The sequence below is a fragment of the Aethalodelphis obliquidens genome, unplaced genomic scaffold (assembly GCF_003676395.1).
Source record: "Aethalodelphis obliquidens isolate GAN/ISIS:26980383/991018 unplaced genomic scaffold, ASM367639v1 scaffold18, whole genome shotgun sequence".
Taxonomy (NCBI): Eukaryota; Metazoa; Chordata; class Mammalia; order Artiodactyla; family Delphinidae; genus Aethalodelphis; species Aethalodelphis obliquidens.
This window is the reverse complement of record NW_020837962.1, coordinates 12,308,461-12,328,715: the sequence shown is the minus strand read 5'-3', so window position 1 is coordinate 12,328,715 and position 20,255 is coordinate 12,308,461. Positions and strand designations below refer to the sequence as shown.

Genomic DNA, 20,255 nt, shown 5'->3' with positions numbered 1-20,255 from the left:
AGTGGGGTGGCCTCGGGGGCTCTGCAGGGGGCTTCCTCCCCCCCACCCCCATTTTGGCCTCAGCTTGTTTGAGGGGGTTTCTGTTTCCTGCAACCCAAGGGCCCGGACAAGCACACACTGTGTGTGGGAGGCTGGCCTGCCCATCGGGGTGGGGCCCACTCACCAGCATGCCCAGCTGTATGGCCAACACGGCCACCCTGGCCTCTGGCTCTGGCTCCTGCTCAGCCTCCCGCAGCGCTCGGGCTCCGCGCGCGTGGCCCATGTGCCCCAGGCACACCTTGGCAACATCCAGCCGCTGAGTCTTCACGCACATGCGCGCCATGTTCTCCCAGACAGCCTCGCTGCAGTGAAGGACACGTGGCTCCAATGAGCTGCCGCTCCCATGACTCGGGCCCCAGCAAGACCCGTGCCAGGCAGCACGGGGACCCAGCTGGACACATGGTCTCCGAGAAGGGGGCCATGTGCGAGCCCAACAGCTTCACCCACAGAGCAACGTGGCAAACTGGGACCCACATGGCCTCCCGGGAAGAAAACGGGTGAGACACCTGTGTCCCAGGGGTGCAGGGGCTGGTGTACCTCTCACGGCTGGCCCTGGGGCCTGCTCCTTGAGCAGGCTCCCTCCCTCGGCCACAAGGGGTCCCGTGAAGATCCCGGAGAGTGTCTTGTGCAGGCTGCCAGGCCCCACCGTGCCCCTCAGTGAACACTTGCTTCTCCCCCCCGGCACCTGGCACCTCTGTCCCAGGCTGAACTCCTAGTGCTCCCTCCACCCTCACACAGAGCCCCTGGGTCAGGCGGGGAGTGGGGTCCCCCAACTCCAAGGACAAGCATGACACCCAGGTGGGCCTTGCCATGTGCTGAATGGAGGCGGGGGGCCCGGGGGCGGACCTGCAGAGCTGCCCTCTGACACCCCTGGCACAGGCTTGGGCCAGGCTCTTCCTTCCTTGTTTGGAGGTTTCTAGCATCTCTCTCCCTCCAATGCTGATGGGGGCTCCTGCCCGTCCCCTAGCAGGTCCCAGGACAACCTCAGACCCAGGACGGCCTCCCTGAGAAAAGATGCTGGCAGGAGGGAGGATGCCCTGGGGCCCCTCCTCCTGGGGCTTCATCCCCTGATGACCCCAGAGCCCTGAGAACAGACCAGTAAGTAACTTCTGGGATGCGAGCGGCTGGTGGCCCTCAGGATGCGTGAGTCACTGCGGACTCCACCCGTCCGTTCTCAAGGAGCCCCTGGGCGAGCAGCGTGGAAGCAGGGTGCCAGCCACTCCCGACAGCCTTTCCGTGGGCAGCTTTACCCCATGTGAGTCCTGGGGTCTGTGCATCCAACCGAAAGTCCACGTGGACACCCGCCTAGTCCCCGCCAGAGCCGTGAGCGCTTCCTGCTGTCTGGTAGCGTCTGCACCCTGTCAAGTGAGGGGCAGATGGGCTCCGAGCGGCCCGATGCTTGGGAAAGACTTGTCCTCTGAGAAGCTCCCAGAGCGAGCCACAGGACCCTCCTCTTGGGCTGCTCTGTGGAGACCCTGGTGGGACGGAGCAGTGGTTGACTACTCCCAGCTTCACGTCCCACCAAGCGGCACACACGCTGTGTCCAAACCTCCTGTGTGTCTCTGCTCTAAGACAACACTGCTGCTGGTCCGCGTGAAGGAGCAGGGGAGGCCTTGACAGGGCCAAAGACCTGGACCGCGGAGAACAGGAAGGGGCCCTGGGGTGGCACACGATGGATGAGGGGGTCCTTGGAGGACTCGGTCATCCCGACTCAAGGTCTGCTCCCAGGCCGGCCACCCTCCCCCTCCCCAGCCCAGCTGTCCACTCCACCCAAGCCCGAGGCTGGGGGCTGGTCCGATAGGAGCCCCAGCAGGTGGCCCGGCCTGCTCCCCGCCCAGCCTGGGAGAGAGCTGGATGGCTCAAGGGCTGTTCCCAGGACAAGCAAAGCAGGGGCTACAGTTCCTGAAACCCCCTGCTTGCTTTTCAACGGAAATTAGCCACTTAAAGACTGGCTCAGGATAAGCGATTCTAATGAGTAAGGAGGGAAATCAACGCTCTTTTAATGGAAACTTTGAGGAAAACTTCCTTTTCGAGGCGATCTACTGCACTGTGTGCACAGGAGCCCCAGCCCTAGTCCTCAGAGTGGGTGCCCTCCCACAGGGTCTTCTGAGCTGACAGACCCCCAGATGCCTCCCCACCCACAGAGCGGCTGGAGTGAGAGCAGGGGGAGCAGGGGGGCAACCCCGCTTCTGGCACAGCCGAGGGAAGAGGGAAAGTGGCAAGAACTCAGCTGACACGTTTGCTACAAGCTCTGGTGGGAAAAATCCAAAGGACATAAAATTCCTCCGGGAGCTGATGGACAGATGTTTCTTGAGAACCTTGATTCTCCAAAGACCCTCTGCCTTTTAGGAATGTAAACTTGGGGCGGGAACTTCCAGGGCCGACCAGTTTGGTTTCAGCACAGGCCCAGGCTGAATGAGTCGCAGCCCAGAGGATTTGAGCAGAGCAGATGACTATCTCTCTGAGCGCCCCTCAGCCTGACGGCTTATGCGACACAGGGCAGGGCACCCAGTGCAGGACCTGGGCCCTTGCTGCCCACACACACCCCGTCAGCAGCAGACAGGGCCCAGGCCCTCAGGCCTCGCCGGGTGCACGGCTCGTCCAGAACCCAGCCTCTTGCACCTCAAGGACGATGGCCTGTTCTGGCGGGTCTCCAAGTATGGGTGAGGGTCTCAGCTGGGAGGTGGAGGAGTCCAGGGGGCCTCCCCACCACACTGGCCCTTCTCTGCTGCGCACCTATGGGTGCGTGGCACCCATATGCTGGGGGAGTGACCGATGGCTAGGGGACGCCCAGTCCCCAAGGTGGGCGACTGGTCACCAGCGCCCTGCCTGCCCCGAGCCACCAGGTCGAGACAGACAGCGGGGCCTGTGGGCCTGCCAGGCCGGCATCCCTGGCCTCCACTTTCAGGGAAGGTGGGGAGGGCGGGGGAGGGTCCCGGAGCAGGCCTCCAGAAGAAGGCCCCCCTGCCTTTCCTATCAGGAAACACATCCTGTTAGTGTCTGGCTGCTATTTGTTGCAGTTGGCTACGCCCTCCAGCTCACCAAAAACAGCCTCAAAAACAACCATTTCCTCTCTGCTGAGAGACAGGGGGAAAACGCAGGCGCGAGGCACACACACACTCACTCACACACGCACGCGCATCCCTGCAGCAACCCGTTTGCTTTCCAGGACCAGCTGTTGGGTGGCGGAGGCACCGGGAAGGGGCTCAGGCAGCGGAGGCCCCAGTGGCTCACTTGCGCTGCTCCCAGCGGCCCTGCTCAGAGCCCTGCTCCGCACTCGTCCTGAGAGTGAGGCCCAGGCACCCCGCGTTGCTGCCTGCCTTGCAAGTGATTTCTGTTCTCTTCGCCTCCTCCTCCTCCCAGGAAGACGGCGCGCTCACGACTCTGGACTCTCGCTGGTGCCCCTGCTTCCTCCCCGGGATGGGCAGCTCGGAAGGCTTCAGCTCAGGCCTGGCCCTGCTCCAGGTGCAGGAAGGAGGGTAAGGAGGGCCGCGAGGCGGGCGCCCCCGCACCTGTCGCATGGGCCTTCCTGACACCTCCAAGCATGAGCGGTGATGTCCTCTAGCCACCCCTGGTGACAGCAGCTGACCGACTGGGACTGGGACTTTCTCCACGACAAGGGGACGGCACCGCAGTCCGCAATGACTGTCCAGAAAGTGGTGGCCACGGCCGTGCTGGTGGCCCTCGTCTCTCTCATTCTCAACAACGCGGCGGCCTTCACCCCCAACTGGGTGTACCAGACGCTGGAGGACGGGCGCAGGCGGAGCGTGGGGCTGTGGCGGTCCTGCTGGCTGGACAGGGCCAGGGGAGGGCCAAGCCCGGGGGCCAGGCCCGGGCAGGCGGACGCGCGGGACTGCGAGGCCCTGGGCTGGGGCTCCGAGGCGGCGGGCTTCCAGGAGTCGCGAGGCACCGTCAAACGTAAGTCTGCTTATTTTCCTTCCTCCTTTAAAGCGGCTGTGGATGCAGGCACATCTGCTGACGGGTGATGGGTGCTCTGCTCACAGGGGCAACCTTGGCTCTTGGGGACCCAAGCGAGCCCCAAGCTCCAAGCCCACCCTGCTCCGGCCCCTTTGGTACAGAATTCTTCCTGTGCAGGAGGGGGCTTTCTCTCTGCCGTCATGCATAGCTACAGTACGGATACATTAACCAAAGCAAGGAAAATATGTTTTTCCTGGTGGAAAATAAAGATTGTTAATGAGTAAAATAAACAAGAAGCTTAAAAACATGCGGCTGGGTTTGGACTTCATTCCACAGTTGTCAGGGTCGTTAATGCAGTGGGCAGCATAGAGGGAGACGCTCCAGGAACCGCCTGTAGGTGGGATGCCCAGGAGAGACTGGGAGACTGATGGCCTTCAGAGGGCAGAGAAGAGCTGACTCCTGCGAGCAGGGGCCTGGCTCCCTTCTGCCCAGTGGTCCTGTCTGGTTTGTCACATCCGGCACAGGGTCCATTACAGCTCTGAAAGGTGGGAACTTGACTTTGAAAGGGGGGTAGGGTTTGAGTGTACGGGAAGGAAGGTTCATAAATATGAAAACGCTTGTCACCTAATGTGTAGACACATGGCAACAGCAGCCGATGGGCAAAGGTCTCCCCAGTGACGACCCTTTAAAACTGCAGACAAGAGTCTAACATGTAGACCACATCACCTGTTCTGAATACACCACTTGTCCTTAGGAAAACGTGGCTCTGGCCAGGCCTCTGCTGGCTGCTCCAGAGGGCACGCCTCACTCAACTCAGGCGTGATGGCCCTCAGAATCCTGACCCACGAGGGAATGGGAGTGGGGGGATGTTGCCTCCACTTCACAGGCAAAGAGACTGAGGCTGCAGGAGGCGTGTGGCTCCATTCAGGTCCCCGAGGGGATGTGAACCCGTCTTTGCACGTGGACCCCCTCGCAGCACAGCCTGGGGGTGTCTTTCATCGGGAGTGGCTGGCTTGCCAGCCCGCCCCCACCCTTTGCAAGCAGAGAGCCACAACCTCCCTTAAAAAGGGCGGGGCTTCCCTGGTGGCACAGTGGTTGAGAGTCCGCCTGCCGATGCAGGGGACACGGGTTTGTGCCCCGGTCCGGGAAGATCCCACATGCCGCGGAGCGGCTGGTCCCATGAGCCATGGCCGCTGAGCCTGCGCGTCCGGAGCCTGCCTGTCCTCCGCAATGGGAGAGGCCACAACAGTGAGAGGCCCACGTACCGCAAAAAAACAAAACAAAACAAACAAAAAAGGGCGAAGAGCCTGAATGAATCAATGAGCTTCTGTGAGCTCTCAGATCAGGGGCCTGTGGGGGGCTGGGTAGGTCAGCTGAACTTGGGTCGCTGTGACCTGCCGGTCAGACTGGTCCCTCTGGGCTCTAGGTCTGTCCTGAGGAGCAGTGAAAGCCAGTGACTGGGGCTCTAGCGTGGGCTCCGCGCAGGCCACGCCTCTCCCACCCCACAAGTGCACTGCACGCCCCCCACCCCGGGGGGAGGCCCCACGTCAGCCCAGCCCCTGCCCTGGGCTCAAGGCCTCCAATGCCGCACAGGTGCCCCCTCCGGGCATCCGTCCCCCCCGCCCCCTTGTTGAGCCGCGTCGCGTCAGGTCAGGCCAGGAAGACACAGGCCGGGACGCTCTCTGCCTCCAGACCGCACAGCCACCCTGCTGCATGTCCCGAGCGCACCGCTCACCTGCCCTCGTTTGCTGTCCCTCCCTGACCACCTGATAAGTCCCCTGAACAACTTTTAAAACATCCTCCTGCCATAACACGGCATTTGTGGCAGCTGACCTTTAATGATGCCCTGAGCATCAGAGGTTTTCCCAGAACAAGGGAAATGTCTTTGGAGCTTCTCGTGAACGAGGCTGAGACCAGGGAGAGGGGCTGGCAGATGTCTCACCAACTCCCAGGGACGGAGCACTGCTGCCCCGGGGGTTCCGGAGCTGGGGGCTTCTGGCCTGGTTTCTGGGCTGCCCCCTTCAATCAAACCAGCTCCCAGCCTCATCAGCTCTCATGCAAAACCTCAGCCCAGGCTTTGCCCCCGATGGTCTAGCCTCCAGCCAGGCTAGGGACAGGGAGAAGGAATGGGTGGCCTCGACCATGGAATCACCTCCGTCTGTCCATCCCGAGCCCCGTGTGGGGGTACCGAGGGGGCGAGACTCGTGTTGCTTCACCCTAGAATTCCAGACATGATGCAGGTGGCCAGGGCAGCTCTCAGGGACAGCAGCCATGCTCCTGCCGGCTCTGTGCCCAAGTCCTGGCAGAGCCCGCAGAGCTGAGCCAGAGCCACTTGGCACATTGGGCCAACACCACCGTCCCCCAACGTAACAAGCTCTAGTGAGGGTGTCCCGAGCATGCTGGGTCAGGGGACGACCCTGGGTCAGGCCCTCCAGCTGCCCCCATGTCACGCCAGGTCCCGTCCTCGAGGACAAGGCCCTTCCCCACGCTGGCTCACTGGGCGTGTGCGGCGGCTGTGATTTTTTGTTACTCATCAGGTGGGGGCCTGGAGGTACCTCACAGCCCAGGACGGGGTCAGTCTTGCTTTCTGGCCCCCGTTCTCTCTGCCACTTTTCATCTCTCTAAGTTTTGTGTATTCTGTCGGGCACCTGTGTCCTTGCCCTGAAGCCAGGGGGGATGTGAATAAACACGTAATTAAATCTCCTGGGGTGACCGCTGCTGTCTCCTGGGAGGCAGCCTCACAGGGCACTGGGGTGGGAAGGGGCACAGCGACTGTCCAGCCAGCAGACACTCACGGCCACGTTCTCATGGCTCCTCAAAGCCCAGTGCTGCTGCCCAGGCCGTGCACACAGCAAGTGTGAGGACCCGTCAAACGTCCAGGCTTGGTGGGTGCTAGTGAGGACTGGTCCCCTCTGGGTGGCTGGGAAAGGGGGCATGGCCAAGGGGAGAGTCCGCCACCTCAGCCTTTACAGCCTCGGGCAACTGGGTACTAGGCAGCGGCCCAGCTCGAATGCTTGGAGGGTGGATTGCTGCCAGGGTGTGTGGCATGGGCCTGAGTGCTCAGAGCCGCTGGGGCCACCGGGAGGGCAGGGCCTCGTGGTGCCAGCACCAACACACTGCAGCGCAGACACTCCCGGCATGGCCAGCCCGTTGGTGCACGTCTTTCCTTGCCTGTGAGGCTGGGCCCCGGAACCGGAAGGACATTCCTGGGCCCAGAATGGATCCAGGTTCTGCCCTGTGTTGTGAACACCCATCACGTTTTAACAGCCCTCATCTCTGAGGCCACCTCCACTTCCAAACTCTATGACCTCTTAGAGTAGCAGGACCTTCTGTACGGGCGTTTGAAGGGTAAAAATTGTTGCAAAGAAAACAGCGTGAAAAAGGCAGGAAGAGTGTGATGAACAGCAGCCTCCATGGGAAGCTAGCTGGTGTTCCAGAGTCTGTGGCCCGAGTAACTGGACCCCCGTGCTGACAGAGGAGCCGCGTGTCCTCCTGCTCCCACGTGTGGTCACGGGGACGCGAGACCTCATGAGCAGCCAGGAAGGTTTCTGTAAATCTCGAGCGCTAGCAGCCCTGCCGCCCCAGCCTTGGGGGAGAGGAGGGGTCTGAGCCTGTGTGCGGGGAGCCCACTTTGTTCTCCGGCCCAGCCTCTGTCCTTTCTTCGAGTTGCTCCGGAGCTGCTGCCACACCACTGCCAGAAGCCCTGCGCTCACCAGGCTGCACCGCCCACCCCCGGCTCCTCATCTCCCTGAGTTTTAAAGGGTCAGGGTTCCCAGCGACTGCAGCTATGCTTTGTGGTAACTTTGAAGACTACAGAACCCAGAACGTGAGCGCTCGGTCACCCGGCAGTGAGGTCCACGGAGCATGTGCGGCCGCGCAAGGAGCAGGCGAGAGTGTCACAGGCAGCGTCAAGCCCTGGCAGAGGCGCCGTCCGTCCATCTGTCTGCCTGGGAATGCTCCTTGGCCCTCAGTGCCAGGCTCTCCTTCCAGAAGCCCTCTGCCCCTCCACCCTCAGGGCTGCTCTGACTTCGCAGCAGCCCGAGGCTCCTGCACCACAGTCCAGAGCCAGGCCTGGGATCTGGGAAGGGTGAAACCCCTCAAGCTCCGGACAGCAGGAGGGAGGCCAGCGGGAAGCAGCAGGTCGAGACCCCTGGGCAGGAGGAGCTGACCCTCCGTGGCAGGAAGCGGCACAACGCCCCCACGAGACTCTGGACTCCACAAGCGCTAAATGTGAATGCCACCTGCCCGCAGAGCATGAATCAGACAGCGCTGCACTTGAAGCCTGGGGGGCGGGGGGCACTTTTACAGCATGGAAGGACCACAGGGAAGGGGCCTGACTTCACGGTGGATGGCTTTGCCCTCCAGCACATGGGTGGGAAAATTGACTCCCCTGATGGCTTCTTGATGACACCTCCATGGCCCCCACCTTTGCAGTCCAAGCATTGGGCTGCCCCATCCTCCTTCTGCCCTGTGTGCACAGCCTCCAAATGCCTTGCTCAGGGACCAGGGGCAGGTGGGGGCTGGGAAGGGAGTGGTGAGACTCGCTGAGACGGAGGGAGGAGTCCCGGGAGGGGCAGGCAGCCCAGTCTCGAGCGGTCTCGCCCGTGCTGACCGCCTGCTTCTCTCCCTCCGGCCCCTCACAGTGCAGTTCGACATGATGCGAGCCTGCAACCTGGTGGCCACGGCGGCACTTGCCGCAGGCCAGCTCACCTTCGTCTTGGGGCTGACGGGCCTGCCCCTGATGTCACCCGATTCCCAGTGCTGGGAGGAGGCCATGGCCGCTGCGTTCCAGCTGGCAAGTAAGTATCCTCACCCGGGTCCCGGCCAGGCTGAGCAGCCGCATCCCCAGCTCCTGTCAGGGCTGGCAGGTTGGCTGTGGCTTCTAAAGTCATGGTGACCCCTGTGGGTCACGCTCCCACCCCACCCGTCACTGTGGGCAGCAGCAAAACAGAAATACACACAGGGGCGGAGCACTGAGGTGCAACCAGATGGGTTTCTGTCTGTTTGCTCAAGGCCTCCTGGCCCTTCCCATCTAAGACAAGGTGCCGAGGCTCACGGTGACCTGCTTTGCTTTCCAAAGTCTTCGGCATCTGGTGTGTTCTTTGCCCCTCTGTAGCCTGTGTGGCAGGCAGCCTGGGTTCACGCTCCTCCCATGAGGGTGCAGCAGCCTGCTGCAGGCACTTGGGCACATGGGCAGAGGGGGGCGCCCTTCTGACCCCTTGCCTGCCTCCATGGCCTTCCTGGCTAACGGTTAGCAGACGGGGAGTTCTGGGCACACATGGTTCCCAGCCGGCGACCTGCATGCTCGGTTATAAATGCAGCTTCCTGGGGCCCGGCTGGGGTGAGCAGGGCCCTCCTGTAAGAAGCACAGACAAAGCGTGGAGGACCCCGCCAAGCACACAGGGACGCACATGCAACACTAGGGCCAGAAAAGCGTGATGGGGGCAGTGTGGAGGAGAGCAGCGAGGCTTTGGCCATCAGCAAACAATCCAGAAGCCACCTCGGCCTCTGGGGGCGACTGCAGGCTGAAATGGGGCAGGGCCTGGGCACACTGTAGTCTTCACAGGGCGAGTGCAGCAGCGCCGTGGATGATCAATGGAACTGTTCCAGGAGGCTCTGCACAATGACCACGGAAGCCCCAAAGCGTCCACCCGGCACCCCAGAGAGCGGAGGGGCGTCTGTGCTGGTTTCCCCTCTCCCTCTGCCTGCCTCACTGGCCCAGGTTTAATGATCACGGGAACCTGGGAGCTCAGGTTTCCTGCTGCCTATGGGGAAGGTCAGATGGGTGGCTGATGGGACAGAGGAAGGGCCAGGACATCACCAGCCCACCGCCTGCCTCTCCGGCTCGGTGGAGAAGGCAGTGTCCCAACCATGAGGGTGCAGTTTCAACACACGCGGCGGGAGGAACGGCAGGAAATACGAGTGAATCACTTGGGGAATAATGGATCCTGGCCCTCATCGTCCTGGAGAAACACAATTTCCAGAATGCAGCTGACAGGCTGGCAGCACTCATGCTGGAAAGTGCCGGGTGGGACTCGGAAACAGGCCCTGTTCACAGAAGGCCAGTCACTTCCCTGTGGCCGGGCAGGACGGAGGGCGTCGCCAAGGCCTAGGAAAGAGCGCAGGCTTTGATGTCAGGAGAACAGAACTGTGTCCGGCCCTACGGCTTACCAGCCATGTGAACGGGGCAAAGCCACACCTCAGTTCACCCAACTGCAAAATGGGGTAATGCCCACCCTGCCTGGGGCAATTCTGAGAGTTAACCAGGTACATGAAGCGGGACCTCGGACCTCCACCTCCTCCCTCCTCTAGGACTGTGAGGAAAAACACGGACATTCCAATGCCACACATGTAGGAAAATCACCCACCTGCCCTCTGCTGACCTTAGGGCTGTAAATCAAGCAGTTTCCTCGCCTCACTGAAACCACCCACCTCTCTCACGTGGGATCATCTGAAATTCCATCCCTTCAAGAAGGAAGTGGAAGATTTTGCAACGTGATTGGAAAAGCTGGATTAGAAACAGATATTTTAGTGGCATTAAAGGAATAAAAGTAACAGCTCTTGATTCTGAAAGTAACTCCTCCTAGCAGGATGATCAAATCTGTCATTGCATTTCTTAAGAAACTTCTTTGAGACACTTATTCAGAATTATTAGAAAAAATATTGTGGGTTTGGTGTCAAAACTGACGTCTTACTTTCTGTAAACTCTTGTTTCAGAACAAAATATTGTTTCCAAATAACACAACAAAAAAATGGAAACGGGAACCCCCATTAACTAAAATCAAACTGTCTTGCATCAGTCGATGGGGGTTGGGGGGCACTGCCAAAGGTCTGGGGGTCAGGGGCTGTCCTGGCCAAGTGGGGGCTGGGGGCACATGCTGCTTTCCTGAGTATTTCCAGGCCAGCACAGCCTCTGGAAAGGTTGGACTAGGTTCTGTCCAAAAACCATCAGACAGGCAGAGGCCCACGGAAAAAGCCAGAAGCCCCGAGCAGCACCTGTGGCACTTCAGATGGTCCCTCTGCCTCCGCAGGCCCCCTCTCCCCGTGGTGTCCGACGGTTACCCCCAGTGGGTCTGCTGTGCCCAAAAAGGAAATGCATTTGGCCCTGTTTAGACTTGTTTCATTGACAAACAGTACAGAACATAGCTCTGTGCCTTTCTTCTATCACACTGCTAATTTTAGAGTTAGGTTTTTTCCTGTGCTCTGGTCTGTTTTAAACAGTCAGGGAGAGACTGAAGGGCGCCAGGATATCCTGTCCCAGGAGGGGGAAATGCCTGCTGGTACCTGTTATGCAAGGGAACCTTGAGTCCCCAGTGCTGGGGCCAGAGGGTGGGCGGGGGGAGAGAGGTGCTCGTGAAGGGGGGAAGCACACGGATTCCCCGGGAGGCCGGGACCAGCCGGAGAGCAACACCCCAGCGGGAGGAGACAGGAGGCCGGCCGCTTGCCCATTCATCCCACGGCCGTTTCTGGCCGTTTCCACCACGCTTGCGTGATGCCCAGCCCGGGTCTGTGAAAGGGCGGCCCCCGCTTCTCAGGGCTGTGGCTCCAAAGGACGCTGTCCCAGACACCAGGGAGAACCCAGGAAACGCTGCTCTTGCAGGGCAACAGCGTGACTACCAACCGTTTCACCGGGTTTGCTCTACTGAACTCAGGCCACCGCATGCAATAGTTTGCAATTTCTTTGCAGAATTTTCCGAGTGTGATTTTAATTTACCTTAAAGTTGAAAAAAGTCCTTTCAGTCCCTTATTCCACCCCCACCCATAAGCTGAACACCCTGTGAAAGCACTGTGTTCGCTGGGGTCACAGCAGCTGTCCACCAGCCCCAGCCTGGCCCACCCCCCCTCAGACCCAGCAGGACGATTTCAAGAGCGGCATTTCGTGGACCCTGTGGGCTTCACATCTGCAGGCTTTCTCTCTCCACTTCTGGAAATCCTAAGACTTTTTCTTATGATGAAAAACTTACACCCTAAGGGCCGCTTACTCCGCGCCGTGAGAAGGCTGACTTTATCGTCCCAAAGGTCAGTCGGGGTGATGCACGGTGTCTGTCTTGTCAACTTGTGAGCTGGTGGAGATCATGCTGTTCTCACAAACCTGCTCATAGGAACGTACCACTTTCTGTGCTTTACTATAAAGCAGCACTTGGCTTGGGCCAGACACTTCGCTTTCCTGTCTTCTGAGCCCACTTCCCAAGCCCAGTCCTGCCCCCGCACCCTGGGGAGAGTGTCACCTTCTCCTTCCCTAGACTCTCTCCCTAAGGGGGAGGCACTTGTCCCCACCTTCTGCTGCTCACAGCTGAGCCTCGAGTGCTCTGTACATGTTCCAGGGCCTTGGCCAGCGCTGCCCTGTGGATGCTGAGGCAGGTGTGATGCTTGAGGGCTCAGGGCTCAGCCACATGGTCTTCCCACCTGTGGGCCCTGCGTGTGCTTGATGGCCACTCCAGAGGAAGGCCTGTGACCGCCAGTGGAGCCCTGGGAAGCCGGCAGGAAGGAATAGAGGAGAGGGCGCTGTGAACCACAGCGCCACAGCCGCCGGCTCACAGAAAGGGACTATTTGCTTTGGAAACAACAAGTTCATGAGGACGGAATTGACTCCACGTGCAGAAGTCCGTGCATTTGCTAAAAACTCTCCCCTTAGATTCGTTTCTGTACAAACAGCGATGTCACTGAAAAATTCAGGAGAAAGGGGACCTGAACGTCAGGAGAATGGAGAAACTGCACTTCAGGCTGGCGGTGGCGAGAGAAACTTATCAAAGTAAAAGGCCAGTTTGATTTCAGGAGGATGTGCCCACACGGCCAGCGCAGGCAGCCGTTACCTCTCTGCGTCTCTGTGGCTTTCCGCCATTGCCGCGTGGCACACGCTTGGTCCCCACATCCCATGCATCTGCTCAGGCCACACCGCCCCCACTGGCCCAGGGCAGAGTCCACGTGTCCCTGAGCCAGCCCCACTGTGACATCCACCCACGGCCCAGCCCCTGGGCCCACTGTTCCAGTCAGTTCTTTGTATTTTCCTACTGCAGGAATAAATGTATTTTTTTTTATGTTAGGGAAGCATATCCCTTCTCTGACTGTACGTGTTCCAAGTTGAACTAAGATAAAGCAAAAGGGCTTCCCTGGTCACGCAGTGGTTGAGAGTCCGCCTGCCGATGCAGCGGACACGGGTTCGTGCCCCAGTCCGGGAAGATCCCACATGCTGCAGAGCAGCTGGGCCCGTGAGCCATAGCCGCTGAGCCTGCGCGTCTGGAGCCTGTGCTCCGCAACGGGAGAGGCCACAACAGTGAGAGGCCCGCGTACCGCAAAAAAAAAAAAAAAAAAGTCCCTCCAAGAGGCTCCGCGCTCCCCCAGCCTGTCACCCCCACCACTCTTCCTGCTGGTTTTGCAGACGTGGGTGGCTGTGCCCGGCTGTGCCCGGCTGTGCCCGGCTGTCTGTTCACATGTGAATTCATACTTCTTTCATCTTGTGACATAAGAAAGAGTCTTCTCCATTGTAGGCCGTACAGCTGAACATACGGAGGAAGTTAATAAGCTGAGTAAAACGGCAACAAAGCAACAGCCTGCCCCGTTTCCAAAAAAACGGACTATGTGATCTTAAGAACCATAGTAGCCCTGACGCTGGCAAGTGGGTGGGTGTTCCCCACCTGAAGGGAGCAGCGCCTCCCCCACCCTCACCCCCACAGCCCTCATCCTAAACAGGGGCGCCTGGATCAACAGGTGGGTGACTGCCCAACTGAGCGCTCAGGGGCCAGGACAGGAGGACGGGAGGCGCTCTCCCACCAGGCAGATGGAGCTCAGGATGGTGGTGCCAGGAAAGGCAGGGGGACCAGCACGCAGCGTGAGAAGACTCAAGGCCAGGCGTGTCTTGAGGGCTGGGAGACGCTAAAGCGTGTCCTCTACGGCCTCCACAGGGCGACCAGCGCAGCCGTGGGAACGTGGCAACGAGAGGCACGTGGCCAGAGTCGTGACACGCTTTAGGAAGTGCTTGTTAATAGAAGACTGTAAAGTTAGTTGCACTTCTAGAATATTCTAACTGCCTTACTATGAACCTTATGTACAAAGGACTCAGGAGACACACAAGTGACACCGAGAAGCCCATGTGCGCTGCCTCCAGCCCCGGTCAGTGGTGGCCGCCCGTTGGCTGGGCCTGTCTGAACCGAGCACAGAGCAGCTGTGTCTCCCCCGTGGCCCGTGGCCCAGCACCTCGTCTCCAAGGACGCGCATTTCAGATGCTCTGATGTGGGGTCCCGGTCATGTTTCCTGTGACCTGTGACAAGCAGGCTCTCATTCGGGCACAGTCCTGGGAGTGGGTTGCGAGTCCCAGGGCCATGTGTGTGCCCTGCTGGCATGCCCCGTGCTTTCCTCAGTCAGGCCCTGTCCAGGTCGGGGTCTCACAATTCCCAAGTCTCCACTGGACGGCCTTGCAGTAAATTCAAGGTCTTCTGTTCTCAGTGACGCAAACCAACCCCATGTCAGATAGCCGATGGCCCTGGAGGCTGTGCGGAAGCCCAGTTCCTTCGCCTGTTCCCTTCTGATGGACGACGCTGCAGATCTGTGCTGAGGCCAGGAGGCTGGTCCATGTGGCCTGTTGCTCCTCCGACCCCACTCCCCCGAGATCATCAAACCCCTTGGCTAGGTGGCCCAGGGAGCCCCACCCTCTGCTGTGGTGACCAGGGTGAGTCAATTTCTTGGAACCCAACATGCCTGAGGAGGACAAAGGCCCTCGGGGGCCCAGCGTGGTCCAGACAGGACTCCCAGCCCCTCCTGGACTTGTCTCGTCTCCTGCCCTGGGCTCTGGCCAGGCCGAACTGCCCGCTGCAGCCCCTCCACCTGCCCTGCACTGTGACATCTGCACATCTGTTCATGCTGGTCCCCCACTCCCTGTGGCCTCCTGGCTTTCCTCAGGAAACCAGATCATGTATGACCTGGTGTGGCCCCGGAGCAAAGGGCAGCAGTGATGCCCGCTGACGATTCTAATAGCTGTGTCATGACTTAGTGCTGGGGCACAGGCTGGAGTTTTCTAGAAACACAAGCATTCTGGAAGCATTTCTGCGCCTTCCAGAAAGTATGAATTAAACATTTAACTGCCCCGGTCGTGTCCTAAACAATGGTGATGGTGACTAATCCCTGTGCTAATTCTCTATGGTACTTTGTGGAGCTTTTTATACATGGAAAGCTTCTCGATACTTCCTTTCTGTTAAAAATAACTAATTCTGTTTGTCATGCACACTGGCAAAAAGAAACTTCTGGCATTCCTCTCTCCCAGCTAGGAGTACATACATCCTCTGCCCATGATTTTGTGCCACCCGAGTTTTGCGTTAGTGAGGGAAGGAGTTAGGACCTGTGTTTTGTGTAATGCAAATGAAAGTACTTTATGTGTTCCCTTGTTTTCACTATGTCTTTGGGCATTTTTTGCCAGCCAGGGAGCTTGTTGTGCCTTCTTTCAACAAGACTCAGAAGGACGGGGTGGGATGGGGCGATGGGAGCGAGGCCTCTGCCCCGTCCCAGCCATCAGGGGTTCCAGCCCAGATTCAGTGCCCTGTTAGCCTAGCTGACAGATCTTGGGTGCGAAATCCTGGTTTTCCTATTGTAAGAACTAATAAAATCAAGTCTTTGGAGCTCCTTAAAGATACAACTATGGAAATGACGATGTGACGGTATTAACAGCTGACCGAGAGGGGACATGGCCGACTTAACTGAGTCCACACAGGACGCTGTGCACAGTCCTGGACCCCCCCGTGTCACCTGGAGAGAGGAGGGGACGGAGGGAGACCTGCAGGGGACCGGGTGGGTGAGGGGGACATTCTAGAACCAGCCGAGTCTATTCAGCCACAGTTCAGCTCCCCCCCCACTCCCCCCACCCCGAATGTGCAGGCCCTCCGTCTCAGGTTTTGAAAGAAAATATTTCCTCTGGAAGCAAACACTAAGAATAAGAAAACTCTTAAAAACAGGAATTCAAACTAAGTTAAATACAAATCTGAGTTGTTTCCAGGTAAGACTTAGAAAATATCTGCGTTTGCTTTCACTTTGAATGAATTAGGCGTTTATAAGCCAGAGCGGACCTTCCACGGAGTTACCGCTGGACTGTTCGGGGTGGGGAAGTGGGTGTCAGTGTCACCTCCATGGGGAGGGCGGCCAAGGAAGTGGCCTGACACCTGCCAGGTCACAGGAAGCACGTGAGCCCCTATGACCATCCAGGGTCAGGATTGAGCAGACAGCCCCCGCAACAGCCACCAGACCCAAAAGTCCCATAAAATTCAGCTTGACCCCAAGGCACCAGCACCGAGTGGAGCGGGGCTCTCAGCCCCAGGAGGACAGGGTTGGGTGGGAGGAGAAGCAGGAGCGGCCCACGGCTGGACCCGCGGCCTCCCCCGCTCCCTGTCTCACCCTGTCCTTCGTCCGCAGGTTTTGTTCTGGTCATCGGGCTGGTGACGTTCTACAGAATCGGCCCGTACACCAACCTGTCCTGGTCTTGCTACCTGAACATCGGGGCCTGCCTGCTGGCCACCCTGGCTGCGGCCATGCTCATCTGGAACGTCCTGCACAGGAGGGAGGACTGCATGGCCCCCCGCGTCATCGTCATCAGCCGCTCCCTGACTGCACGCTTCCGCCGCGGGCTGGACAATGACTACGTGGAGTCGCCGTGCTGAGGGCGGCGGGAGGCCGCTCGGGGCTCCGTCCACCGCAGGGACCATCTGAGAAGCAGGGCGCTGCCTGCGCGGCTTCCCATGAGAGCACATGTATGACACGCATTCACTACGTTATACACGAACACAGGGCGTGACCACATACTGGCTGCGTCCCACCCCCACCCCCACCCCCAACCCCGCCACAGCCCACTTCACGCTCGCGCACGTCCTGTCCTGGAGACCAGCTCCGGAGAGGCACGTCCGGGATGGCAGCCACCTCGCTCTCTGCCCTGGCCCAGGAGTAATTTATTCTGTATCTGCCAAGAGGGGCGTCCTGGGTCATATTTACTTTGATAAAGCAGAACACAGGGAATAGTTCTGAACTGTCCGTGATCTTCCTCCAGGGACTCAGAATTTACAGTCAGATGGTTACGGCTTTACAACAGGACTGTGTTAGTGATGTCCATTTACTCCTGATTATCTTCCTAAGTTAAAATAAAACACAAACCTCTTACCACGGTTTAAAACTTGTGTTTATCCATTACACTGCCACGTGGTGAAGGAATATAGCTTATTCTTCTGTAGCTTTGTGGGTCAGCAGTCAGAGGAAGGGTTGACACATTTTACAGGCCAGGGGGCAGAGCGCTGGGGACCACTCATGGCTCACTCATGTTTCCGTTCAGAAGTCCCCGTTTCTACAGACCCTAAGCACTGGCCGGACAGCGGCAGGTCCACAGTTGGCACAGTATGAAGGAAAAAGTCTATTGGCTTAAAAAATTTCAGAGATTGATTCACTTTTTTCCCTAGAAAAGTCTTCAGTGCATCCAGCCAAACTTGGTGGGCTACAGAAGACCTTCCCAGCACCAGCCTGGTGCCAGCAGCCCTGGACCTGACTCCGTAGCAGGGACTAAGCCCCAGGCTGAACACAAGCACCTAAGAGCTGCCTCAGGGGCTCAAAACCAGCCCACGTCCCCTGGGACCGGGCTGGGTTGCCCGGCCACACCCGCAAGGACAGTCCCCCGAGAGCGCGCAGCTGCTTGTTCCCATGCCACGAAGCGCATCTTCCAGCCCAGGAAACGAGGGACAGTGGTGGGCACTGTGCAAAGTCCGTGGTCGTGGTGTGGGGGTGGTCACTGTCTGGCTGCTGCCCCCACGCTAGGCCAACCCTTTAAGAAACATTTAGCTTTGCTACCCAGACGATGTGCGGTGACCAGTCTGGAATTCGAAGGCCACGCTGCCCCAGAAATTTGTCTTTAGTCAGAGCAAGAGGTAGATCCGGTTGTTGCTTTAAAAAAACATAAAGCAACAGAGAATGACTTAAAGCACGTCTGGGCTGACCATGGATAGAAGCGCAGCTCAGGGCAGAGGTACAGTCGGCACATTAGGGGACCCAAAGGGCTGCCCTTCCTCCCCTGGGCACCTCAAGCTGTACAGTCTTAGCAGTGTTACATACACGACTACGTATACTGCATGGGCCATGTGCTTACCTATGGTCTGTGATAGAGTTCCTATGAAACGGATAGTGCCTCCAGCCACTCTTCACTTCCCTGATCAAAAGCCTCTTGCCCACCTGCAGCAGGGAAAAGCCCCTCTGCTGTGGACCAAGACCAGGTCTCAGGCTGCTTCTGGGTTACAGACCCATCACGCAGACGAGGGTTGCTGGGGTGCCCTATCTCCCGTCCTCCTCTTCCCACTTGAATTTCACCCTTCAATAGTTTTTCTACTCTTTGGCAATTAAAATCTGTCAAATGCTCCTGAGAAGCTCTGAATTCTCACAGGCACAGAGAGGAAGCTGCTTATAGGTAGCCCTTGATTGACAACTTAGAGCAATTTTAATTGCATTTTGCCTGCCGTTTTGAGAGTTTACTATCAAAACCTTTACTGTTTAGGGCTTCCCTCGTGGCACAGCGGTTAAGAATCTGCCTGCCAATGCAGGGGACACGGGTTCAAGCCCTGGTCCGGGAAGATCCCACATTCCGCAGAGCAACTAAGCCCTGCGTGCCACAACTACCGAGCCTGCACTCTAGAGCCTGCGAGCCACAACTCCTGAGCCTGTGTGCCACAACTACTGAAGCTCGGGTGCCTAGAGCCCATGCTCCGCAACAAGAGAAGCCACTGCAATGAGAAGCCTACGCACCGCAAGGAAAAGTAGCCCCCGTTCACCGCAACTAGAGAAAGCCTGTGCGCAGCAACGAAGACCCAACGCAGCCAAAAACAAAAAACAAAAAAAACTTTTCTGTTTAGTGCAATTATTCCTGGACAGACAGATGTTATAAATATTTAGCAACTGCAGAACTTTCAACTAGGAAGTGTCCACTGTAAAGTAAATCAAAACAACTAAATCACAGCCCACGAGACACCAAGCATTGCGAGGCCAGCCAGGTGCCCATATACAACAGGGTTTCCACCAGCACCAGCATCCCCTTGAGTGAAAACCCATGAGACACCAGGAACACCAAGAAGAGTCAGCGACGATGAGACTCATGGGGAGGGAAGAGACCCGAAGGAGGGTCACAGGGAGTTGGGTGCGGCACACCTCGCGAGCAGAACCCTCACCTTTTGATGAGCTTGATGGACCGGAAGGCTTCGTCCATGTCCCCGACAGCCAGGAAGAAGGTGAAGTTGAGCATGGCGTCCTGCGTGGGCTTGTCACAGTCTTCTAGCCCCACGAAGTCCCGCAGGGGCCTCCTGCCCACCGTCTGGGGGATGCGCTGGGACCCGGAGTCCACCTGGTCCTCGAGGTCCACTTCTCCCGGCTGAACGACAAAGGGCACTGTTTATTTGTGGATCCCTGTAAAGCCAGGGCCCACCCCGGGCCTCTCCCTGGGGGTACTCGTCAGCTGCGGGGACCCTCTGCACACAGACCCAATATTCAGCAATGCTCTCGGCAAACACAACGCACGTCCGCAGGCCCCCTGAAGTTACCAGAACTTGGGGCTCTGGCTTCAGACAGCGGGTGACGCAGGCTGTCAACGCACAGGGACCTGCCAGCCGCTAAGGCACTAACATCAGCTGCTCAACAGCCGTGAACAGGCATGAAAATCCCTACCTCCCAGGGCCATTTGTAAAATTCCTAGAAAGAGCTTTTACTATCAAGTCAGACCTGTGTACATGTGCAGAGGGTATTAAAATCGACGCCAGCATCACTGCAGGTAGAAGTTTCCAAAATGTAACCTGGATTAGTGGTGGTGAGCCCTCTGCTGGTGCTTCTCAGAACCTTCACCTAGTGCAGCCCACCCCCCACCCCTGCCACACCCCCAATGCAGGCAGAGGAAGGAAATCCTGTGGTCCCAGCACAAGCACAGTTTAGTGCACTGTCTGGACCATGCCTTCTGCACCAGCTCCAGCCACAAATCCTTCTCAAGTCCACTTCCCTCCTCCCAGCTAGACGGGGTTCCATGCCCTCCACTCACCCCTGGGCTGGATCCGCACACACACCCCTTGGTCTCCCACCTGGCTTGCTCTCTCTCTGCAGCGTCCATTCGTCTGATTACACAGGCTCCCCCGTGTAGAGAGTTCATGATCCATCTCCTTGGACCCCACTCCCCTACCCTGGCAGTTTCGTATCTGCTGTGACTCTGACTCCTTCACCACCTGCCTCTGACTCAGTTCCCAGAAGCTCCTGTGTCACGGATCCTTCTGAAGTTCAACTGTAGCCCCCAACTTTGGGGGCACTTG

At 58.4% G+C, this 20,255-nt stretch overlaps 2 protein-coding genes across 13 annotated transcripts in view; one reads left to right on the top strand and one right to left on the bottom strand.

The window, feature by feature from the left end:
- Positions 1–20,255, bottom strand: part of IFT140 (intraflagellar transport 140) — a 69,984-nt gene that overhangs the window by 13,058 nt on the left and 36,671 nt on the right. For all 12 annotated transcript variants that reach the window (XM_027117877.1, XM_027117875.1, XM_027117884.1 and 9 more), the window contains 2 exons: positions 19,134–19,333; positions 164–341 (listed from right to left, as the gene is read on the bottom strand). In XM_027117877.1, the coding sequence (XP_026973678.1) occupies positions 164–341; positions 19,134–19,333 (378 nt within the window). The remainder of the gene's footprint in view (positions 1–163; positions 342–19,133; positions 19,334–20,255) is intronic.
- Positions 2,805–17,104, top strand: TMEM204 (transmembrane protein 204). The gene is made up of 3 exons (XM_027117892.1): positions 2,805–3,957; positions 8,601–8,756; positions 16,354–17,104. Exons 1-3 carry the CDS (start codon positions 3,681–3,683, stop codon positions 16,596–16,598), a joined length of 678 nt encoding a protein of 225 aa, XP_026973693.1. The 5' UTR covers positions 2,805–3,680; the 3' UTR covers positions 16,599–17,104.

What these genes read in the sequence shown, in the direction of transcription:
- TMEM204 (XM_027117892.1), top strand. Translation starts at nt 3,681, where the DNA reads ATGACTGTCCAGAAAGTGGTGGCCACGGCCGTGCTGGTGGCCCTCGTC. An exon ending in GTCGCGAGGCACCGTCAAAC is followed by an intron (nt 3,958 to 8,600) that starts GTAAGTCTGCTT and finishes GGCCCCTCACAG; the next exon opens with TGCAGTTCGACATGATGCGA. An exon ending in CGCTGCGTTCCAGCTGGCAA is followed by an intron (nt 8,757 to 16,353) that starts GTAAGTATCCTC and finishes CTTCGTCCGCAG; the next exon opens with GTTTTGTTCTGGTCATCGGG.